The 23,262-nt window shown below is 38.6% G+C and overlaps 1 protein-coding gene across 2 annotated transcripts; it reads right to left on the bottom strand.

Annotated features, from left to right (window-relative positions):
- Positions 1-399: 399 nt before the first annotated feature.
- RAB5A (RAB5A, member RAS oncogene family) lies at positions 400-16,526 on the bottom strand. 2 transcript variants are annotated; one of them, XM_064444298.1, is made up of 7 exons: positions 16,317-16,526; positions 11,851-11,960; positions 10,780-11,030; positions 7,062-7,213; positions 5,957-6,079; positions 4,172-4,265; positions 400-1,276 (listed from the first exon to the last, which is right to left on the bottom strand). In XM_064444298.1, the coding sequence occupies exons 3-7, from the start codon at positions 10,940-10,942 to the stop codon at positions 1,161-1,163; spliced, it is 648 nt and encodes a 215-aa protein (XP_064300368.1). In that variant the 5' UTR covers positions 10,943-11,030; positions 11,851-11,960; positions 16,317-16,526; the 3' UTR covers positions 400-1,160. The 2 variants fall into 2 exon arrangements, with proteins under 2 accessions (XP_064300368.1, XP_064300366.1); XM_064444296.1 differs by lacking the exon at positions 11,851-11,960 and having other exon boundaries at positions 16,317-16,525.
- Between the last annotated feature and the right edge of the window lie 6,736 nt (positions 16,527-23,262).

Consider the following 23,262-nt stretch of genomic DNA (forward strand, 5'->3'; position numbering starts at 1 on the left):
GCAATATACTGGACAGATAAAAATAAAATGTACTTTGGAAAACAAAGTTGCAAAGTTCATTACTGACAGACAGCAGTACTTATGTTACAGATCCAGGAGCATCATTTATTACTGTTCTAGCCATAAAGGAAGAACATAGAACCCCCTTTGATTAGAGAGGAAAAAAATTAGCTTTAAGTAACTGTACATTCTGTATACCTTTAAGCAACTCTTAAATATTACAGAAAGTATTAAACAAATGTAGACTACAATGCAGAGTACCTATTTACAGTACATTAATATCCAAATTGAAAATCGAGTTGGATGTACATAATTGTTAGTGCACTATTTTTTTCCTTAGGGGAAAACATAAACTGTAATGGCCAGCAACGATCAAAACCAAGAAAGAAGTCACAGACACCGAGTTTGTTGTGGTTTTACTTGAAGAGCTCTTACAGTTTGTAGAGGGGGGAAAAAAAGAATCCGAAGCCGTAAAAGTTGAATTTACTGCTCTGTACCCTCTGAACAGATCAGAAATGAAGTTAAACTTGATTTATCACTAATCCCTTTAGATAACTAACTGGGTTGATATAATTTACATACAGTGTACCAACTAAAACTCCACTTTCCTGCAAGCAAAGGGTTCTTAAAATCATTAATGCAAGTATTATTTGTAATTACATTATTAAACTATGGAATGTATAACTAAACAGTAGATAACTGCAGAAATAACTGGTTGCATCAATACTGTGAATAAGTTTAACTAATTTTTAGACCCTGTTTCTAAAAAGGTTTTAAAGCACAACTGAGAATTATGAAAAGTCCCAATTCTATTTATTATAACAGTAATCAGTATCGAGGCTACAGGAACTGGCCAATTAGGTCCACGGAAGGTAGTTCTACACCCCTAATGGTAAGTGATTTTTAAAACCTTTCAACTGAAGGAAGTTTATTCCGCTTCCATCTCTCCTCTACTGCTGAAACATTACAGCCAGTGGTGGATACATGCATGTTAAAATTTTAGGTCAAAAAAACCCCCTCTGTATCATGAACTTGACTATTATCATAAGTCTCTTCACTGTTTGGAAGCTGTACTGGGCCAGGTTAAGCACTCCAATTCCACGGTTATTAACAGTTAGGAAGCAGAAGAATATTCAGAACAGTTTAAAGCAATTGATGTTTTAGTTACTACAACATTGACTCTTGGGTGGTTGTGTGGGTTCAGTAAGATCTACTCCTCTTCCTCTGGCAGAGTTGGCTCCTGCATTCTGTGGTTCATTCTTGGGCAATTTTTTTGCTATAAAATCAACAAGAAATAAGAGTTAAAACTGAGACTGTACTAATATTAAATCACCGGAGTACACAAACAGTCAATACTATTGCTCTATAAGCATATCAATATAATCACTATAACATCTGATTTGATTCAGTACATTGGTAATAAAAGACAACACTTAACTTCTTAATGATTAACTACCTTATCCATGATTTTCAAGAGTGAAATGCATTAGTAACTTGAGCAGTAAAATGTATCTGCACAGGTATGCTATGCCAGTAAATGATGGCTCTTGTGGGAATCCACCTACACAGAACAGGCTTTAAGATTTGCATGTTAGTGCTAAAAGATACAGAAAGACTGAAAAGGCACAAAACAGACAGAAATAGATCCAACTACTGCCCAGCTATCTAGCCAGAATTAGTATCTGCAGTCAATTGACTGTGATAATTTCTTTGTTGTCCCTATAGCTCCAGGGTACCTCCTCTGTCCTGACATGAAAAATAAGAGTGATAGGTGCTACCCTTCTCAGCAGTAGCTTCTCCTAGCAGTTTTCTGATGGAAAGAAAGCTATATTGTACATAAAAGGACTTCCATAAGGCTGTCTTGCCCATGTTACCAGGACCCAACAACCATCCCTGTTCTACAGTTTGGTTGCATGCTTTGACCCCAAAGTAACTACTTTATCCAGCTTTTTAAAGAATGACTTTTCCTAACGGGAATGAAATGCAAGTATAACAGCCAGAAAACAACCAGAGTACATATCAACAAGATGTACTGTGGTGCTACATAATATCATCTAGGCTCCCTTTCCCACAAAAGGCTGGACCAGATGATCTTTTGAGGTCCCTTCAACTTGGGCTGTTCTACAATTCTGTGACAGAACCCAAGAGTTCACGTGGTACTAAGCCGCTGAGACAGTAGAAAGGGACAAAGCATCAGCAGCAAAATGCCTTCAGAGCACTGTTTTGGATTCTAGGTACATTCTAGAACTGTAAATGAATATGCATTTTTTTAACTATAAGTTCTGAATGAAAGCAGTCAATTTACAAGCAGCTGTAGCTTGCATCCCTCAAGTCTGTCCATGTTCTCATTTGTCATTTTCTCCCATTTTTAAAGATCAAATTTACATATGGTCCTGAGAATTGCATTCATGTTGTGCAAAAGGCCATTCCAAGTTCTGTGCAATACTTATATCCTCATCAAGATTTCCTTTCAGGGTCCATTGCTGGAGAGATCTTATTCTGATGCACTGACAAAGCTGAATTTCACCCATCAATGTGAAAGGATACTCACATGGACAACCAACCTTGCAGACAAAACACTCAGGTACTAATTGGGCATTGTTTTCTCAAATTTACTTTGTATACCTCATTAACATATGGAGAGGTAAGAATTATTGTTGATATAACAATTTTCAGGAAAATCATCGTATTTTGGGGATTAATTTTCCTTTTTTTAAAAAAGATGCAAACTGCACCTTTAAACAAATTAATTTTAAAATTTCACAACTGTGTAATTGATCATTTCTGTATCATTAAATAAAGTCCTGTTTATCTTGAACATTTATGAGAAAAAATACAGTTTTCACTCATACAGTTATGTGGGTTCCACCCCCAAGTATTTATAGTTAATATGAAGCAAGTACTTGTTATAAAATGTTGCTATAGTGATAATTTAATTTGCATCTGCTGGAAGTTTGAACCGCACCACAAATTACCTTCTGCTTTACTGACTTGGAAAGCAGAAGATAAAAGCTCCTTAGAAACATTCAATTTTGACAGCAATGCTGTTTTTCACAAAAAGAAGCGGGATAGAGAGGTCACTGTAGTGCAAAATATGAAACAGATTTAGTAAGATTATTTGACACTATATATTACTATTCCCCAGTAGCACAGCCACTACTGTGATTAAGGTAATTACTAAATAGGTTGGTAACCAAACTAAAAATGCACGTTTTTTCCTCCACTTTCAAAATTTTGTTAACAATGAAATACAATTTTGTGTCTTCCAATGGAATTCACAAAATTCCTTAGTAATTTATACTTACTACTACAAGTTAGCATCTTTACAGAAATCCCTAAGATTATGTCAAGGCTAAAAATATATTAGTAAATTTACTCTTCACATGAAGAGTCCTTTACTTCTACTTGCACATTGAATTTAAGCACACACTGCCATCTTTGGAACAACTTTTGGATCTCAGATAGCTGCATTTGGCAGTCAAACAAAACTTTAACACAAAAGCATATGTAACAAATATTTTGTTAAGACTAAAATTAATACTTGACTTTTTTTAAAGCAAGTCCATTATCATTCCCCTATTTTGATTTTTTTTCCAGCTTCAATTACCACTGTCTCAAAAAGGTAAATCACTCCAGGTTCTGCACCCACCCAAGGCAGTGCAGAATCTGCTGCAAACAACATACTATCAAAAGGCACACATTAATACACTTTCGCTTACATTCTCACACCCATTTGATTACAAATGCCAAGTACATCTTACAATTATGAAAAGCTGTGTAAAGCTTTTTACGGTTACCTATACCATGGGAAAGGTGTTTTTTGTATATAACAACTGAAGCTTAATTTTGTTTGCACTTGAAGCAGTACAAGTTTTCATCGTGGAATCAAAATAGGCACACAAAACTTGCTGACAGGTTATTTTTGAATCCTATCTTAGCTATTCCAAGTTAATCCAAGTGTTTTGGTGCTTGACAGAAGACTTGTGCAACTGTACTTCAAGTACGTTTATCTGACTTCTGAACATCAAAAAGGATCTGAAAGGGCCTAAGGAAACTTCAGTGCCAGAAATAATTTAGTTGAAAAAACAAAGATCTTGGGTTAGGAAGATTGTGATGGTACATATCTCATCAAAACAATTCCCTTAAATTCTCAGTTTGTTCATAAACTCACCAATTGCCATGAATATTTCATTTACATTCATAGATGTTTTGGCAGACGTCTCCATGAACAATAAGCTGTTGTCATCTGCATAAGCTTGTGCTTCCTGGAAGTTAATCAGAGTGTATTACTTCATCAAAAAAAAAAAAAAAAAAACACCAAAACCCCCAAAACAAAAAAATACCATTTTGAAAGAAAGAAAAGGTTTGTTGAAACACTTATGTGACAATGTGTTATTCATCAGCTATGAAGAATTTACAATTCCATCAAGCAGTTAAACATATAGAAATGTGATCTTAAAAATCCTTACTCATTTTAAAAATATCTAGATGGAAAAATCTCAGGGAAAACTAAACAGTAAATAAAAATATTAAAATGACAATCCTGATCCAGAACACTAGCTGTGAGAGCAAGAACGAATAAGCTCCAGAAAGTGACATCAAATGTCAGAAAGCCTATGATTACACTGGAAAGAAGCCAGTTTGTGAACTACCTTGAATCTTTCAATTATCAGAACAGTTTCATTATCCTGACAGAAATGCACAATTATAAAACAAACAAGCAGTATTAAATATCTTGCCATGTTATCTCCCTTTTCAGTCTGAATTTTCATCTGAAATACACTGTTTATAAGAAGTTTCCTATTTTTGCCACTTCTGTTAGCCAATTCAGCTGACTACTTATGATTATGTAACTACCTTTGCATTCAATAGGAAATCTGCAAAAAGCCAAACTGCGGAACATCTACGACGAAAAAAAAATCTACAGTATTCTATATTAATTTAAGTGACATCTGCTAAGATCTATGTAACTATACCTGAAATAACACATTAACACCTAGAAATCTAAAATGTGCTTTGGACTGAGACAGGATCGCGAAGCCTGCAAGGAGCCCGTAAATTCACATTAACAAAACCACCCAAACGTTTGAAAAATATTATTATAATTGTACAAAAAATAGTATAGGTAGTTCTACTTTGGTAATGAAATTTGGTGAAGTTTGACTGCACACATGTATGAAATTTGTTAAATATCACATTTTTTCACAAAACACAAAGATCATCTGTCACACATGTTTATGTTACAATTAACATGGAAATATAAAATTAGAAAACAGAGTTGTTGAACTCTGGCAGAAAAATACCTAACACACTGCAAACCTTCATAGTCTAACACCTATAGTTACAAAAGGATTCTTTACTATACACAGTAGTATCTCACAGTGACACCAAATACAGATTAAAACTGTAAGAGAATTAATGACTAAAAAATATGATCTTAATTCAAATTCAAACAACCACGTATGGACCAGAATCACCTGCAGCAAGTTTTACTTGCTTTGGAAGCTATTTTCTGATTACTTGGTTAAACTTTCTGGAAGATAAAATGTGCTTTATATCATACAATAATCAAAATTCTCCTGCTGACAAGTCAGAGAGAATGGTTTGCACTGAGAGTTACTGCTGTCTCATCCATTGAAACTCTAGTTACCAGTAATTTTGGGTAGAAGACAGGAAGAGGTCACATCAAAGAACAGAAATTCAATTAGCCTTAAAGATATGCAAATAAACTAGTTACTCCTCAAATTTAATTAATCAAAAAAGCCTATTGCTACATATCACTTGTACAGAAATAGATTTTTCAGTAGCATGTATAATTTAATTAGTCTCAGCTGACGTTTATATTTAACAGCATGACCTCTATAACAACTAGCTAGGCTATGCATAAAAGCTCCTCGGAGGTTTACTTTCTACTCCAACAAAATGCTATTTCTATAAACAGAATTCACATACATACCTGGAAATCCACAGCTCTTTTGTTAGCTAGATCAGCTTTGTTTCCTGCTAAAGCTATTACAATGTTAGGACTTGCTTGTCGCTGAAGTTCTTTGACCCAATTTTTCGCTCTGGCAAAGGACTCCTGTTAATGATTGCAAAATGATGCAACTGAGCTTTACCATCCTTTTGTACTCACCTATTATCACATATTATCCCAATGTCTGTTATCTATACTTCAAGCAAAAGGCCAATGCAAGGCTGCTATCTTTGTCCATCGGTACACTCGTACCAACTTAACAACTGAGCTTTTAAAATGAAACATTTCTACCTTAGTTCTCAAATGTGCTTAGTTGGGATAATGCTGAAAAAGTACGTAAAGATAGGAAGATCTATTTTATATAGACAGGGAAAGGAAAGCAGCAGTTAAAAGGAAATGGGAATTTTAATTTCTCCTCTAGGAGAATCAAGTTTATGAACAGCTATATTGAAAGGGTCTCAAAACACTAATTACTGCAGACTGTTCATTATGGTACAGGGTTTCTGGGGTTTTTTTTTGAGGGTTTTGGTTTTTAAGTCTCATTTTACCAAAAACTAGTGAAGCTTATCTCACCTACATTCAAATAAAAAGAAAACAAATACCCTTACGTTGTGGTCTCAATGGCTTTTGCTACCTTTCCTTACCTGTAACTTGCAATAATACAGTACCAAAATAATATCTTTCACTATCAGAAATAAACTGTCACCAGCAATGTAGTGAGAGTAACAGCTTAATTCTGGTGAAATGATTTAAAGGTGGGTTTGAAACACTTCTGCAATGGAATTTGCTTTCTTTCTCTTTGTTTTAATACAATAAAAAAACCCTAGGAATTACCTTTTGGCAAGAAAAGTTTACAGACAATTTAACATTTCACAGTCCAGTACGAAATGTGCAATCTGATCTAGTGAAAGATGTCCCTGCCCATGGCAGGGCGGTTGGACTAGATGACCTTTAAAGGTCCCTTCCAACCCAAACCATTCTATGAAATGATGAATTGATTCACACAAGTCAGTGAGAAAAAAGGCAAGATCGATGCAAGACTGGTAACTTCCAAATCCCCCTTGTGCCTCCCTAATACAGTACATACCTCATTTGTAATGTCGTATACCACTATAGCTGCTTGTGCTCCTCTGTAGTACATGGGTGCTAAACTGTGGTACCGCTCTTGCCCAGCTGTATCCCAAATTTCAAATTTTACCGTTGTATCATCGAGACATACAGTCTGCGTTAGAAAAGCAGCTACAAAAAAGATAGATGTGCTGAAACCAGAATTCTGCTTGTATGTCTATATTCATACAAAATTACATTCACAGAGATGCAAATACGATTTCCTTAAACAATTCAAGCCTATTATCAAAATATAGCAGGTTTGAAACAAGCATTAGCTGATTAAACTAACTCTGATCAACACAGAATGGTTATTTACCCAACCAGTTTTTCCTCAAGTTAAAGACATAAGAATTCCCCTTTTTCTTCTAATAGTGAACCTGAGTAACCACAAGCCTTCTCTTAAGCCTTCTAGACACATTTCATTCTGCTTCAGACTATACAGAGTACCAGTAAGAGCATCCCATCACACTATAACCCAACAGTTCAGATATTTGAAGTTCTACACATTTACATTACTTGAATAGTATCTTAAAGCCTTGATTTTCAGCTCCTGATAACTCCACCTTAGCCAATGGATATAGAAGAAAGTTCTTGTTCTTAAAGCAATCACATTTTTGACTTTGCAAGCGATCTCAAGAACTAATTTCAGCATAATTTTGACAGCCTGGACTTTCATGGAAACTTGCATTGGAAACTTGCATCCATTGCCACTACAGCTGAATGTGTTACCATAAATAATGGTCTTTTAATTACAGAAAACAGTAAGTAACATATTCCAAGTCTTCACACAGTTACTCTTTGTAAAAGTTTTTCCATTCAGATTAAGGTACCTGAATTTTGGGGTGGGGGAGAGGGAACGGAACGGAACACTGAAGACCAATATTTCCTTCCACTGAGTTCTTGTAACCCTTTGAGTTTTAACTAAGCCATCTGTTCTACCTTAGCTTTTGAAGTTTAAAAATAAGCACACAACTATTATAGTAGTCTGACAAGCTGTCTTCATTACCTGCTTTATAGTCACGTCGTTTGGCCATTTATAGTACATACACAGCAGAAAATGCAACAATTCCAAGAATTTAGACGAAAGTTTGAACAATCCAGAATAAATGCTTGGAGCTGTTTTTCCAGTCACGACATTTAGTGAAATACTGTCGACTGGCTTGCCCTTGCTCCCTCCATAAACAACAACAACAAAAAAGTAAGACCTGCTTTATGAAATGTTAAGGGAAGCCCCCTACTTGGCTGAATTGGGGATTCTCATCACTAAACATACTAACAGATTGTGCCCAATTTAAATCAAATGTCTGAAGAGGCACTGGCCCATAACCCTTGCGTACCTGGGATTTTACCCTGTTCCACATACTCCAAGGCATCACAGCCTATGAATCATTCCAAAACTGCTGCAACTTTCAACTTCTTATAGTAAACCAAAAGCAAGTCAATCTTGCTTTATAAAGGACACTGCAACCACCATACAGAAGCTGAGTAGTTAAGTGGTTAGGTATTCCTGCTTCAGGGGTATTAGCATCCACCACAGATGAGCAGGCAGGTTGGAGAAGGTAAAAGCTTTGATGTTCCAATGTTAAATCATCATAAACCTCTCTGAATGCTAAATATCCAAGCACTGGTAAGACAAGCTCCTCTTGGTAGCTCCCTCAGCTGCCCAGAACCAAAATAAAGAGAAAAAACCATATACCCTGCATCAGACTAAGAGGCTTCCTCCTCAGAACCAGCTCAGTATTCTATTTCTCCAAGGCAGAGGCAAGATGTTAAACAAGTGGAATTTGAAGTTCTTACAAACATTATTCTCTCAACAGAAGAATGTACCTACACTCCATAGATGGAGGTATATACTCAGGAAGATAATTAAAGCAAGGATTTTATTCTATGACATCCTCTCGGTTTTGTTGAAAGGAACACCAGTTAATTTCTGCAAACACTAACTTTCTTGTTTCTTGCAAGACCATAGTAAATTAACAATTAATCAGCTGTGTTAATTATCTGAAAGCCTATCATCCTTAACAGCCATACTTTTGTCTTAAGCAACTAACAGGCATTGCTACATTAGCCTGAAGTGGCAAAGTCTAGTTACCAAACACACCACCACCATCCAACATGTCTGCCTTCAAATGCACTCTCTTTCAGATGTTTTTATTCAGATTGACAATGCACATAAGCCTCTCTTTGTTAAAAGGCCCCTCTGTGTACAAAGGAAATTATGCCTTAGGCAACTACAAGCTACAGAGTTAGACAGCTTTCTCTACAGAAAACTTTTTCTGAATTCCAACATTGCTATATTTAATATCTCTCAGGTATATTATATGGTGTTTCCTTGTTTCTATTTTATACAGAAGTAGCACAAATTAATACAGAGATTACACTAAAATCCATATATCTGAACTTGAACTTAAGCTCTTGGTTAACCTTTATATAGATTTTGAACAGTGTAACAGGGTTTGGGTTATCTCTAGTTCTACCCAGACACTAAAACAAGAGAAAAAAAAGGAGGTTAAACAAATTGGAGATGGCTGAAATTGTACAATGAATTTCACTTAATTTTGAAGTGTGTTTTAACTAAAAATCCACATTGATATAGGGAAGTTAATTCACTATAGATCTTTGAGAATGCTCCCCATATTACCAAACAGCTGTATAAGATAATACAGAAAACTTTCTCACTCTTACCCTAAAACCACTACAAAATGAACAAAGCCAGAAGTGAGCATTGTTAAGACTGCTGGAGGAGAAAAAAGTGGTTCTCCATTTAAGTTGACAGATACACAAAATAAATACACATAACAGCTAGAAATAGGGTAAAAAAATGATACAATGCCATTCAGCTTGTATTTATTTTTTGTAAGCTTTGTCGATTTTTTTTTTTTTTTTACATTTCAACAACTGTCATGTGTAAAGACACATACAGACCACTGAAAGGGCTTCACATAAATATTACAATGAAACAGAGTAATTCATGCAGCAACAGGGGCTACTAGAGAATATTTATCAGTCCACAAAATCCATTTTGTTTAAGTCTGTATGTAGTTTTAGGATAACTTTAAATTTATCCACAGAGGAACACAGTTCAAAGTACAAACAACTTCAACACACAATACAACAGAAGTAGTCTGCTGGGGGGGTAGGGTGTGGGATAAAATCTATTCACAATTAAACAGATTTTTTTCCTTTTTAATTCTAGTAGCCAGCACCTGGTTTTTTTTTTGAAGTCACAAAATCTTAAACCAGAACATTAAATTCTGTGATTACTAACAAAGAAAGGTATATCCAGAAATTTAGCAAGTTCTCCCAAATCAAGAGAAAAGCCATCATGCATAAATGACAACACAACCTTTCTGGAAGATGCATCACTTAGTTTTCACAGAAGCTAAGTTCTTAATTCTTATTAAGTCGTTATTTCATGCATTAAGCATACAGCACAATTAAAATAGCCACACATCCACCCACAAACGCAATGTAACATCAAGCCCATTTTTCAAAACTATTCAGTTCAAGCACACATTTGCTTTCTCCACTTGACTAGTATGTTTGTTACAGCTTGAAGCTTAGAAAGTTATAGTGCTCAGATTTGATCCTTGCTGTCAATGACCCATTCTAGAAGTGCCATTACATTCAAGGTTGTCAAGGGCAAAGACAATATAAACTCAATGTGAAACAAATGAACAGGATAACTTTCTCACCTCCAATTGTACTTTCTTGAAACTCATGAAACTGTCCTTTTACAAAACGAAGCACCAAACTTGATTTGCCAACTGCAGACTCTCCTAAAAGTACTAGTTTGAACTGGCAAATTTTATTTCCAGCATTTGGCCCATTGGGTCTTGTTGCTCCTCGATTAGCCATGCCCAAATTAGACAGAAGTCCTTTGTTTCAAGCTCTTGAAAGCAAGTTCCAGGATTCAGATCTCAGTGGTGCTTCTGCCAGTAAAAACCTGTTTATGAGAAGACAGTGGGTGGTATTAGATTTACAAACCAAGTCAGAATAATCTAATTCACTAATGCAATGTGGATTACATACAACTTGCCCTAATATTTACCAAAGTCAGTAGCCCAGATTACAGCTGCCATGGCTGTTAAGATGTCAACTATAGACAAAATCTGTTACAAATAAATGTTATCTTCTTCAATAGCTAGTCTTCCCATTAAAGCTTCAAATCAGCACATTAAAATCCAATTGTTTCTTCTTGCAAGATTTCAGTATCATTTCTTAATGTATCAAGATTGAAGTATAACACAACAGATTCAGACTTTCACATTATTGGTAAAATACTATTTTTTCCACAATTTTGCTATTGCTAAGCAATATTCTGAAGTCAGCACCACTAATGGATGCTAAAAAATTGAGCAAATCAGGAAAATTCAATCGCCACATCAAGTTCTTTGCAAGTATACTTCATCAATTCACTTCTATCCCATATATTGAATGTAATTTCCTTAGAAGTACAGAAGTCTTGACTGACAAATGATTAATACCTTCTCTAGTTATCAACTGTACTTTGAGAAGCAAAAATACAAAAGCCTTCCATATGTAGGAAAATGGATTGTCTTGACCAGTAAGAATTCCACATCACTTTGTGCAAGCCACCAGAGAACTAGCATATGATGATAAATTGCTAACTCCAGTATTAACACATGTCCTAGCAGATCAATATTCACAACACAGATCTTTGTTAAGGACAAGTGTGAACAGCGCATTCCTTAGTCTACTTAGCCTTCTTTCTAACTCCTAAAAAAAAAAAAGGTGACACTTACTTATATGGACAGGGAAGCCTTAGGCTCTGCTGGTATCACTTCTGAGCCTAAGATTTACGCTTTTATACACTTAGCAGTAGAGATTAAATCTTTCATACAGCAGTGCCTACCTGCAGAAAGAGTGGTATAATAATTCACTTGCAACACAAGTCCTAAAGAATCTTTTGTGGAAAATGCTTCTAGCACTCTAGCAGGACCCCATCCTCCACTAAGATACTCTCTTACAAACTAATTTCCATGCAATAAACAAGACAGAAACCTTAGCATTATTTATTCACTAACATAACAGTTGAAAACCTGGCATTTTATTTCTCACTGTAAACAGAACCTGAATATAGGTCTTAGAAAAAAATATTTTCAACATCTTAAAGACATTCCTGTTTGCTCATGCCGCTCCTTTTCCCATACCTCTCAAAATAGTTTAGCTTCCTCCAGGTAAGATATTCCAATCCTGTATTCATCCCTGACTGTCCTGAGTTTGTGTCCTGTTTGACTATTGTGATATCCTTAAATCAACAGTTGTTTTTTTTTTTATTTCAGCTGCACAACACAATCTAATATCAAATTGTAGATATAGGTTCTTACAAACATGTGAAAGTGCACCACAGTGAAATAATGTCTCTATGAAGCAGAAAAGCCCCTGCATACCCCACCACCATTATTAAGTGCCATGATAGTTACATACTAAAATTATTGCTCATTAATTTCATTTTGGTTGAATATTTTAGAATACAGGAATGGATCAAGTTATTTTAAAAATACCAGACCTTTCATCCTTACAGCGTAAAACAATTCACACAGTTGCTGTGTTGGTTCTCAGGCAAGACACTTCCTCCCCGCCCCAACATGTGCTGCTGAAATACCCTTCAGAAGTTGTGGGGCAATTTGGATAAATATGGATCAGTGACAGTTAATCTTTCCCTAATTACACTACAAAAGAGAAAGCAGCAAAAATATAGCCAAAATGTAGGTAGCTCAGAATACTGTTAGACATTTGTTTATCTTTTCCTTTGCAAAAGTAATTAAGACAATTAAGTTATTTCTGTTTTAAAATTAAACACATCTGTTTGCTGTAGCATTCTAGTGTGTTTGGATAACCATGAAATAATTAAAAACTCTTTAATCTTAATTCATCCCATGTTTCTCTAGACTCTGCAGCAATAATAAAGACATATGGACTACATCCAATGACCATGTGAATTAGTACTCTTTGGAGCAAGTGACTTCTAGATGACATACAGCAAGGAAGTCAACCACTACACTGGTTACTTGCTGTGACTACTTTTTTGCATACCATTTCCCATACTGAGAGCAAAAGGAGGTATGACAGAAAACCAGGCAAGACTGATTTAACTCACATAATATCCATTTGTTTCAACTGGCCAATTACAGGTTTTAGTTATTCAGATTTATTTCACTTACCAAACACTAATTACTACCCCTTGCAAATCTCCTTCAGAACCCAAAGCTGAAACAAGTTGTCTAGAAAAATACCTAATTCAATTTTTATAGATGCCCAAACTACAGAAGCTGTAGTTAGAGAACTTCAAAGTTTACACTTAGACACTAAGATACCATGTACAAAAATAACTACTTGTCAAGCTGAGAGAGATCACAGCACCTGAGAGAAAGGCCATCAAGTCTCAGAAACATACTGCAAACTTAATTCATTCAATAGTCACATAAATACCTTAATAATAAAACCTACTACAGTCATGCCACCCACTTTGTAACAGCTCAGGATAAAAAAAAAATGCAAGACTGAAAACCTGATAGGGCACATCCAGCTGATTTTGATATATTTTAAAAAGTCACTAGCACCTTCTATAAGTGTATATGGAAATCACCATCTTTTGAAGTTTCAGGTGATATTGAAACTGTTCATTAAGCTCACAACATGGCAACATACAAACACAAGAAATGAGGCAAAGATTTCCTTAACCTGAAGAGAAGCAGTACTACAGTTTGACATAGCCATTACAGAATGGTTTAGGCCTATTCTTTTCACATTTGTGTGGTGAAAATTTTCAGGAAAAGACCCATTAACATCCCTCCCTCACCCCTTTTTCATTCGCCAAGAAAACTTTGCAGTCAAAGCGTTTGGAACATGTGAAATAAGAAAACCTGATAAGACATATTGATTCCTCTATGCAAAAGCAAGTACACAACTGTTTGATTTGAACCAAGCTCTTAAACAGATATGTATGGAAGTTATGTAAGGGAATTATATAAAAATCCACTGAGGAAAATACTATTAAAGTTTCTTAAATGGATGGCTTCATATAGGCAGAAATGAGGAAGATTTTCTTACTTTTATGAAGCTTAATGTGAGAACTCCATCATATATTAAATAGCAAGGCCCATTTTGCAGTCGTGGGCACTGCAAATATGTAGGTCCTTCTGGTAAGTAGCAACTTTCACTCTTCTGCATATTCCCCAAAGGCACAGCAGCTCCATGCTGAAGTGCCAGAACAACAAAGTTTGGAGCGTATTATCAGGAAAGTACTCCAAGTACTTTACCAGATGCTGGGTATTCTCATCACTCTAGAAGCAAAATTTACATGCTGCTAGATAGTCTTTGTTAATGAGTTTTACTTATAAGTCATAAGTATTTTAATAGATCACCACACATTTTATTAGTTTGAGCCTGTGTACATAGTACCAACAGTTCTAGCCAATACCTACAAACTCACAATTCAATGGCATAATTCACAGTCATGTAAGCATTCAGACCAGTGCCTATTTTAAACTGCAAGAAAGCTAATACAGAAGTATCAAAATAACACCATCAACAAAAGCCAGCCTACTGACGGGATTAAGACAGCTAACGCTATTCCTACAATGAATGTAATTAAGTACATTATCAAATACAAAAACCACAACAAAAATTCACAATAAATTTAAAACTGGAACATTCCACCACTTTTATATTTCAGAGCAAATGACTGTTTCTTACTATGAACACACTTATTCCTGTAGTAATTTCTAATAAACTTTTTCATACTTCATGAACAGAGACAGCTCATACAATGCTGAGGTTGCAACCATTACCTACTTTGAATTTGTTCACACTGGACTATCTTGAACATTTTAAAAAGCAGTATCTAAAAAAGCCCACTCCTACTAACCAAGTTTTTTTGTTATTCCCTTCCAGGTTTGGCAGAAGTAGCGTGGCATCTTACTGCAACATTCCAGCCAGCGATACGTATAACTATCAAAATGCTCGTCACACATAAGCCAGTTTATATTGAAACATAATGAGACACTAAGTTAAACAAGTGAATCAAGATAGTCACTGAAAAAAAAATAGCCTTCCAATTAAAGATAATAACCATCTCATAAGCTCACATGAACGATGCATAGTGCCAAATGCTTTCAGATAAACTGGTTTATCATACAGGAAATATAAGTTATGATGACTGTGCCATCATTGTCTCCAGCCACCTCACTTCAGCCAACATCTACCTTTGTAGATGTCATAACATTTGTTATGACAGAATAACAATACACACACACAATGTAGCCTGCCTGCAACTCTGAAAAGTCACTACCAAATTGGAAAAAACCAAAGACGCCATGCTTTCTAGTTGGTCTGAACCTTACATGGAAGAAGCTGATTAATTTCAGTTGCTTAATTAGCCTTTCAGCCTCTTTTTCCATCCCCAGGCCCTGAAACAGGCATAGGATAGAAAGAAAAAAGTCACTGAAAATGCTGAGAGAATAGCCTTTCACGGCCCTACTGTTTGGAACATTGTGATAGTTCTTAAACAATTCAGCTCTCCTCTAAAACATAAGAGGGCACAGATTTGCTCTTCCACCAGACTCTAGCTTTACGTCTAGTTCGGTCTTGTGCAGAGCATACCCCGTCCACTAGGCCAGTCGTGATCCCCCGGACGGCGACTCGTTGTCTAATTATTTTACCTCCCACCTCGTTCACCGTCCCTCCACCAGCTGCAAGCCAAAGGGAAATCAAGGGACCCATCATCCAACCCACCCCTCCGTATCTCACAGGCAGCTCGAAGGGACCAGCCCTGCCCTCGTAGCTGGACCCAAAGATAACTCATGGCAGGAGACCCGGGGCACAGGGAAGGATCCCAGCCCTGCCCTCCCCTCCCTTCTCCTCCCCTCCCCGCCGCGGCCCCGGGTCCAGCCCCTCCAACCCCCGCCGCCGCCAGCACCTCCCCTCCCCCGCAGCTCCCTTCCAGGCACAGGAATAAGGGGAAGTGGGAAAATCAGGGGCGCCATTTTGAGACGGGAAGGCAGAGACCGGCCTCTCCTCCCCGCGGGCCGGGCTGCCCACCTCGGCAGCCCGCACGGCGGCCCGGTGCTCCCGCATGGCCCGGCGGCGTTGCTCGGGAGGAGGCGGCGGGCGGCAGCGGCCCGGACAACCGCCGCCCCCTCCACCCCTCCTCGCCGCCGCCGGGGCCCCCCGCCGGGTCGCCCTCACCCTGCCACCGCCATCTCACCTGGCTGGGCGGCGGCGGCGGCCGCGCGCGGGGGAGGGGGAGCCGGGACAGCCGGGCAGCGGCGCAGAGACGTCTGTCTGTCTGTCCGTCCGTCTGTCTGTCCGTCCGTCTGAGCTGGCGGGTGAGCCGGTGCAGGGCAGGCGGGCGGGTGGAGGAGGGGGAAGAGGGAAGGCGGCTCCTCAGCGGGGCGCGGGAGAGGGGTGGGGGCGAGGGGCGGGGGCGCAGCCGTGCCTCACCCAGCCCGCCGCCGACTTCCGCCGCCGCCTCGGCCCCGACCAAAACACACACGCACGCACGCACACGTACTTCCGCCGCCGCCGCCACGTCACGGCCCCGCCTGACATGCGCTTCCGGTTCGTCCGCCTGTCACGTGACCCCACTTCTTTCCCTCCTTTTCCCCCCTCTTCCTCCGTTTTTTTCCTCTTCCTTTCCCTTCCTCCCCCCTCCTCTGCCCGGCCGTTACCATGGCAACGCGCGGGGGAGGGGGCTGGTGCCCCTTCCGTACCCTCACCCCCCCGTGTCTATAACTGAGGAGGAATTGTGAAAAATGTGATAATTTAGGGATGGCCTTTAAGAATAGTTAAAAGACTGGAAAACTTGCCTCACCGTGGAAGACGCGAAGACCTGCTGACCTTGTAAGAGAGAAGGGTAAGGATCGCTTGTCAATCACTGTAGTCACAGACTGTAAGTGAGCTGTATAGGAAACAAAACAGTGATAAGTGTTTCTTCAGTCTAGCAACTTTAACAAGGTCTTATAGTTGGTGTTTAAAGGAAATAAAAAATAGAACTGGTAAGACATTTAATAAGTTTATCCATCATGGTATTCAATCATTGATACAATTTAATGAAGGTTGTTTAGATACTCCGTTACTGGCAATACTGAACTGAGATTTGATGTTGCTGGTGTCTCAAAATATGCTTTAGTTCAACCACATGTATGTAGCTGAAGCAAAAATTAAGTTAGGGAAAGCCTATGGCCAGTGTTATACTAAAGGTTCCGTTATGCCATTCAGTCATAAAATATATGACATCAGTGGTAGTTGTCCAGTCAGTCTTCTTGCCAGTGCAGATTTATCTCCCCCTGTTTTTGCTGCTACTTTAGAAATAATGCTGAGAACAGAAAGAAAGGTATAATCTATCATGTGGCAGCCTTTTTTTTTTTCATCTCCACTCTTTAGTGCAGCTTTAGAAATATCTCATTACTTGTGAAATATTATAGCTTATGGCCTTGTAGAACACGAGGGAAATAAACAAATCTCATATCTGTCTGCTTTTGTGTTTTCCTTTGTCTTTTATTCTCTTCCCTAGTATGGACACACTCTGGAATATGTTAAAAGATTATTCAGGTGAATGGAATAAAACCAGACTGTTGTTTTCCTTTTCATCTTCTTCAATTCTCCTTTTCCATGTACTTTTCCATTGTTAAGAGGTTGGTGTCAAGAGTAATAATTTCACCATTCTGCTTTGCTAAGTAAAAGTTAATCACTTACGTAAATGCTTTTTGTAAGGCCAATATGGAACAATAAGGCCAGATGTGTTTTACTATATACATTATGAGCATACATCCAAGCACCAGCCAGCATCCAGCCAACCTGGCAGCTGATGCTTGCTTGCCCACTCACTCAGCTCCCTATAGCAGGACAGATAATAGTATAGGAAGAACAAAAGGAAGAAAACTGGTGGGTCAAGCTAAAGACAGTTTAAAAGATGAAGAGGAGGGGGAAAGGCAATATGAAGAGAATCACTCACCACCTCCCACGAACAGAGCAATGTCCAGCCAGTCTCCAAGCAGCAGCCGTCTTGGAAGCCAGTTCCTTTCTCTATCTCCAATTTTTATTGCTCAACATGACACTATGTGATATGGAATATCCCTTTGATCAGTTCGGGTCAGCTGTTGTGGCTGTGTTCCCCTCCCAAGTTTCTTGCCTGTCCCCAGCATGCCCCCTGGGTGGGGACGACGACAAAACGGGGAAAAAAAGAAAGCCTTGACCCTGTGCAAGGACTATTCAGCAGTAGCTGAAGTATTGCTGTGTTATCAACACTTCAGTCACAAACCCAAACAGCACCATATGGGCTGCTATGAAGAAAATTAACTCCAACCCAGCCAGACCCCGTACATACATGAACAGTTTGGGGTGAAAAAAATGAAAATATTACACTGAATTTTTAGAATTACTTGAACTTAGATTCAGTTTAGAGATAAAATGCTCATGTTATACATGGCATTTCACGTTTCACTTAATCCACTCGAAGAGCAACTGATGGAAGATATGATCCTAGTCTATTTCTGTTTACAGTTGCAAGCTTGCACCTCTTGAGCAAGTCGTGGTACCCTACGGCTGCAGAGTGAGTTGGATCAACCACCGATGTCATGCAAAAAGTATTCTCCAAAAGACATGGTTTTCTGCTGGCTTGGGTGACTGAACCAACTCGTGGCTGCAGGCTGAATAGATCTGGTGCAGATGACAGTAAAGGAGTATGAGTTCAGAGAAGAAAAAGAGCCAAGAACCACCTGTTTTGGCAGTAAACTTCAGTTAAGTGTGAAACCACATGATCAGAGAAAATACAATACATAACACAGCAATGTTCCAAAAAGAACTGTGACGTACCATATTAAGGGATCAGGTATTCTATATTTTGAATATAAATTAATAAATACTTTCTAAATCCAGACTAATCTTTCAGATTAGCAAATGTATCTGAAATACAAGACTGAATGGAATTTTTGATGCAGGAGTTACACTCGTGATGTAATTGCACTAATAAAAAGGGGGCAAAAGTGGTAAAGTAGTATTTTCTCATGAGTGAGAATTTGCCCGTTCAAAATCCTTTGAACAGACTTGAGATATGTAGGCCGTTTTGCTGAAACTGCTAGCATGAATGCAAATCTCGCATGCTTTTGTCTCTTAGGCGGTTCATGTTTTGGGTTACATGATGGATGTGCTCTAAGACTGAGATCCTACAACACCAAAGCTATGATATTGGTGTGCTGCCAGAAAGCATGTTACATGCGCGAGGTTCCTACTGGCCAACTAACTCCCTGACAGCCACACAGAGTATGTCTCTTTTGCTTTGTCAAACTCCCAGATTGTTCATAGCTGGTTGACAGGGACATACGGGGTCAGCAAACGGCAAAGAGTCACTGTGAATGTATGAAATGGAGGTGGGGGAGCATGTGGCAGTAATCAAATGACTTAGTTCCAGTTACCATGTTTTGGCCTTGACAGGTCTGTGAATGTTAGTGGTGAAGAAGAGATTCTTTTGTTTACTCTGGACAAATAGCTGTTTAAGAAAAACTCTGAAATCAACCAGACAGCCCTACCAATGATCATGTTTTAATCTTTTATGTCATCTTGGGTCATATGTCAAATACCAAAAGTGAAACTGTGTTTAAAAAAAAAAAAATTATGTGCGTGGGTCATGATATCACCAGATGGGTTTCTATTTCAGCATTTCTCTGCAGAGTTTAGTAATATGCCCTGCTCAGTCTTTTTGTGTTTAAATCTGACTCTAGATGTGTAATAATAAATGGAACTTGACTTTAGAGGATGTGCAGAATCTCTTTATTCTGTTTGAGCTTCCCAATTATTTCTTCATGTGTCCATCTGCTGTAATATCCTTTCTTCTGTCTTTCTTCTATCTCTGCTTGTATAAATTGTCTCTGTACATCCATTGCTTTGGTGATACCACAGCATATAGGATGTGTGCAGCACATAGAAAGCAGTAATTTTCTATCCATAAATGCGTTGAAAAAAAACCATGAAAGTAACCAGGCAATAACGACAGCAGAGTGTATCAGCACAGCTAACGTACTTCTAACAGTTTCATGAAATTTGCAGTATTTTACATCAAGTTCTCAGGCCTTTAGAGACCTTCAGGAGTTTACAAACTTAGTGCTTAGATTGCCATCTACGCCAGCACCATAGTCAGAATGAGAACTGTGTTGCAGAATGGGGTCTTTGTGCTTCATAAAGAAAGTAAAACGCAGGGTTTTAGGCAGTTTCAGTTCCTCAGTTTTAGCCTGAACAAGACAGAAAGAAGGCACTATATTGTGTGAATTTGTTGTCAGCAAATAGTGGTAACTTTCAAATGACAAGTACTGTTAAGTAAAAAAGTACTGCTGTAGAAGGGAGTATTTTGTTCAACTTTTTCCAAAACAGATTTCTCTAGAGGTGTGATTTTTTAAACGTAGATGACAAAATCATGCTGAAGTCAAGAAAGTTTTGATCTTTTATTCTAAAAAGGCATTCAATTTTTTTTTACTTCATCAGCTTTAAAAGATCCTTCCTACCCTACAAATATTCTTCCTGCACACCAATTTTCAATTTAAGGAAGAATGAATATGACACTGATTCCTAAAATGAGCAGAATTATAGGGAGAAGGTGAAGCTCTTTCATTGGATACATCTACAGGGAACTTTGAGTTTACATTTTGTATCTGCACCGTGGACTTTAGAAAATACCTAGAAAACAGAGGTAAGAAACTCTAGATTTTACTACCCTTTCTTACATTGTGTATCCACCCATAATATGCTGAGAGTGCACTTAGCCTGGCTTGTACCAGGCTGAATCCTATCCACTTTTAATGCAATTCATATGAAGGCAAATCTTTCCAAATTCATCCGCTACTGTTTTAGTTTCATTTCTGTGACTTCAAGATTCCCATTTTTAAGAATATTGTTTTTTTCTGATAGGGCATGAAAATCTGGATGTAGTTTTTACAGCTTAATAGAGGAGTATTTTTTATACAGGTGAAAGAGATGTATTCTTCTCTACCTTTTTACTAACCAGTTTTCTACACTATCCACCCTGCTATAGTAATTTATAATAGAAGGAGCTCCTGCAGTTAAAAATGTTGTCCTGCTTTCTCTGGCACCTGGGTGCATCTCTCATAGAAAGCAGCCAGTGAGGCACTTCCCTCTTCAACAAAGAGGCATTCTTTGTGGAACAGGAATGCCAGGTCCTATTTTTCTATGTTTGACGCAACCCACGCCATTGGGGCTGAGCAGATTGTTTCAATTAGCAAGTGTAGCCACCTACTGTGGAAAAAAAAATGTAAAAATAAACAGAAATAAAAGAATGTACAAAAATTGTAATACCTTGAGCACAGGTAGATAGCCAGCTAGAAAAACAACCAACAAGCATAAAAATTCAAGTCCCAATTTCCTGCACTGTACTATTACTGTGTAATTTTCGTGACGCTATACTTGGCTCTTCCTCTGTATAAACACTTCCCTTTTCTGACAGCTTTATCCTTACCCAGTTATTTCTCTCAATCAGATCAAATTCATCCCTGATTTCTAATACTTGTAGTTTTGTTCAAATCACAACTTAGCCTTTACTAGATAGAAATTGCACCTGTCAGAAGAACAGATCACAAGGCAAGACGTAACCGACCATTTTATTAAACTACCAACAATTATTGCTTTATTTGGCAGGAGCACTCTAAACTTTAAGTAGCAACAATTATGATTGAAGGCAGTATAAATGAACTGAACATGTTAAGAGTTTACAAGAGCGTTTTTAGTTTCAAAGTTGTAATGGATGTTCTGTATTAGTGGTGTTGTACAGACATATCTACAGCAGAAAAACGGTGTGTTTTTTTGAAAAAGGGCACCATCAGTGGCCACAGCTAGATAATAGCTGAAGATAACATATGTTACATGGAGAAGATTAAGCTATGTTCACATGTGCTAGAAGCTCGCTGGTCATAGTACTGATATGTACTATCGATGCCTCTGACAGCCAGAGCAGGTAGTCAGGCAACCCTACCGCCCGGTGGCGCGGTCATCAGAGGGCGATCGCTGCCCAAGCCTCTCATCTTCCATTCGCAGGAAAGGGTTCCGAGAATTCAGTTTTAATTTAGCTTCCTTCATTTTAAATCCTTATCAAACAAATGTTAGATCCGAGAATAAAATGGCAACAGCTGGCAATGTTTGTTAATTAATTATGGTTAAGGTCTGTATGTTTATCTAAAATTGGTTTTGCCGTCATAGAACTACAGAGAATGGAGCAGGATGTGATTAAATTTAGATGTTTTGCTGGGAAGAGGGGAGCATTTACTAAATGTCACCTGAGAGTAGAAGTCCTTGTAAGAGCTAGAGGGGCTTTTAAGCAGAGGTGAAACTTGTTCAGTCTCACGCACGCTGCTTTTCTGAAATAATTTGCATCTGATTCTAAAACGCAAATACAGTCGTTCAGATATGCGATGTGTCAACTCATTTAAGACAAACAGTAAGAGCATTCATGTGTCCTGATACGTGGGTAGTACTGACAGGCTCTCTCACCCACCTTTGTGCATAGTTTTCTCTAGAGGAGAGGTCTCAGTATAACTTTATTAATATGTTTATACATGTGATGACATTTGTGAAAGGGGCTGGATTTTATTAGAATGGTTAATAAAGATTTAAAGTTTGATCACACTTTTGACCATGTAAGACCTTCTTTCAACCCAAAGAAGACTCAATGTGCCTATCTGAAGGCTGGTGGTTTTTCAAGGACTTTTAGTAGAGACCGTTGGTCTAAGAAACATGCTACCTCTGCAGATGGACCTTAGTTATTTTTTTAGATCATGAAAGTTACAAAACAGCCTGAGTGCAGCTTGCTTCCTGGCTTTCTCCAGGGGGTGTGAGTGGGGAGTATGGTGGTGCTGGGTTCGAGGGAGATGGTGGGAGTGCGGTGGGTGCTGGGGGTGAGGGAAATGGCGGGAATGAATGTGCTGGGCGTGAGGGTAGATGGCGAGAGTGCGGTGGGTGCTGGGTGTGAGGGAGATGGCAGGAGTGAGTGCAGTGGGCGCTGGGTGCGAGGGAGATGGCAGCAGGGCTGCGCTGTGGGGGGCGGCGGCGCTGCCCGCTCCGCCCGTCCGCCCGCTCCCGTCTCTGCCTCCAGCGGGGCCGGCGGCGCTGCGCGCCGACGTTTACCGATCGAGCGGGGCAAACGGCCGCCG

This window comes from Phalacrocorax carbo, chromosome 2 (assembly GCF_963921805.1).
Source record: "Phalacrocorax carbo chromosome 2, bPhaCar2.1, whole genome shotgun sequence".
Taxonomy (NCBI): domain Eukaryota; kingdom Metazoa; phylum Chordata; class Aves; order Suliformes; family Phalacrocoracidae; genus Phalacrocorax; species Phalacrocorax carbo.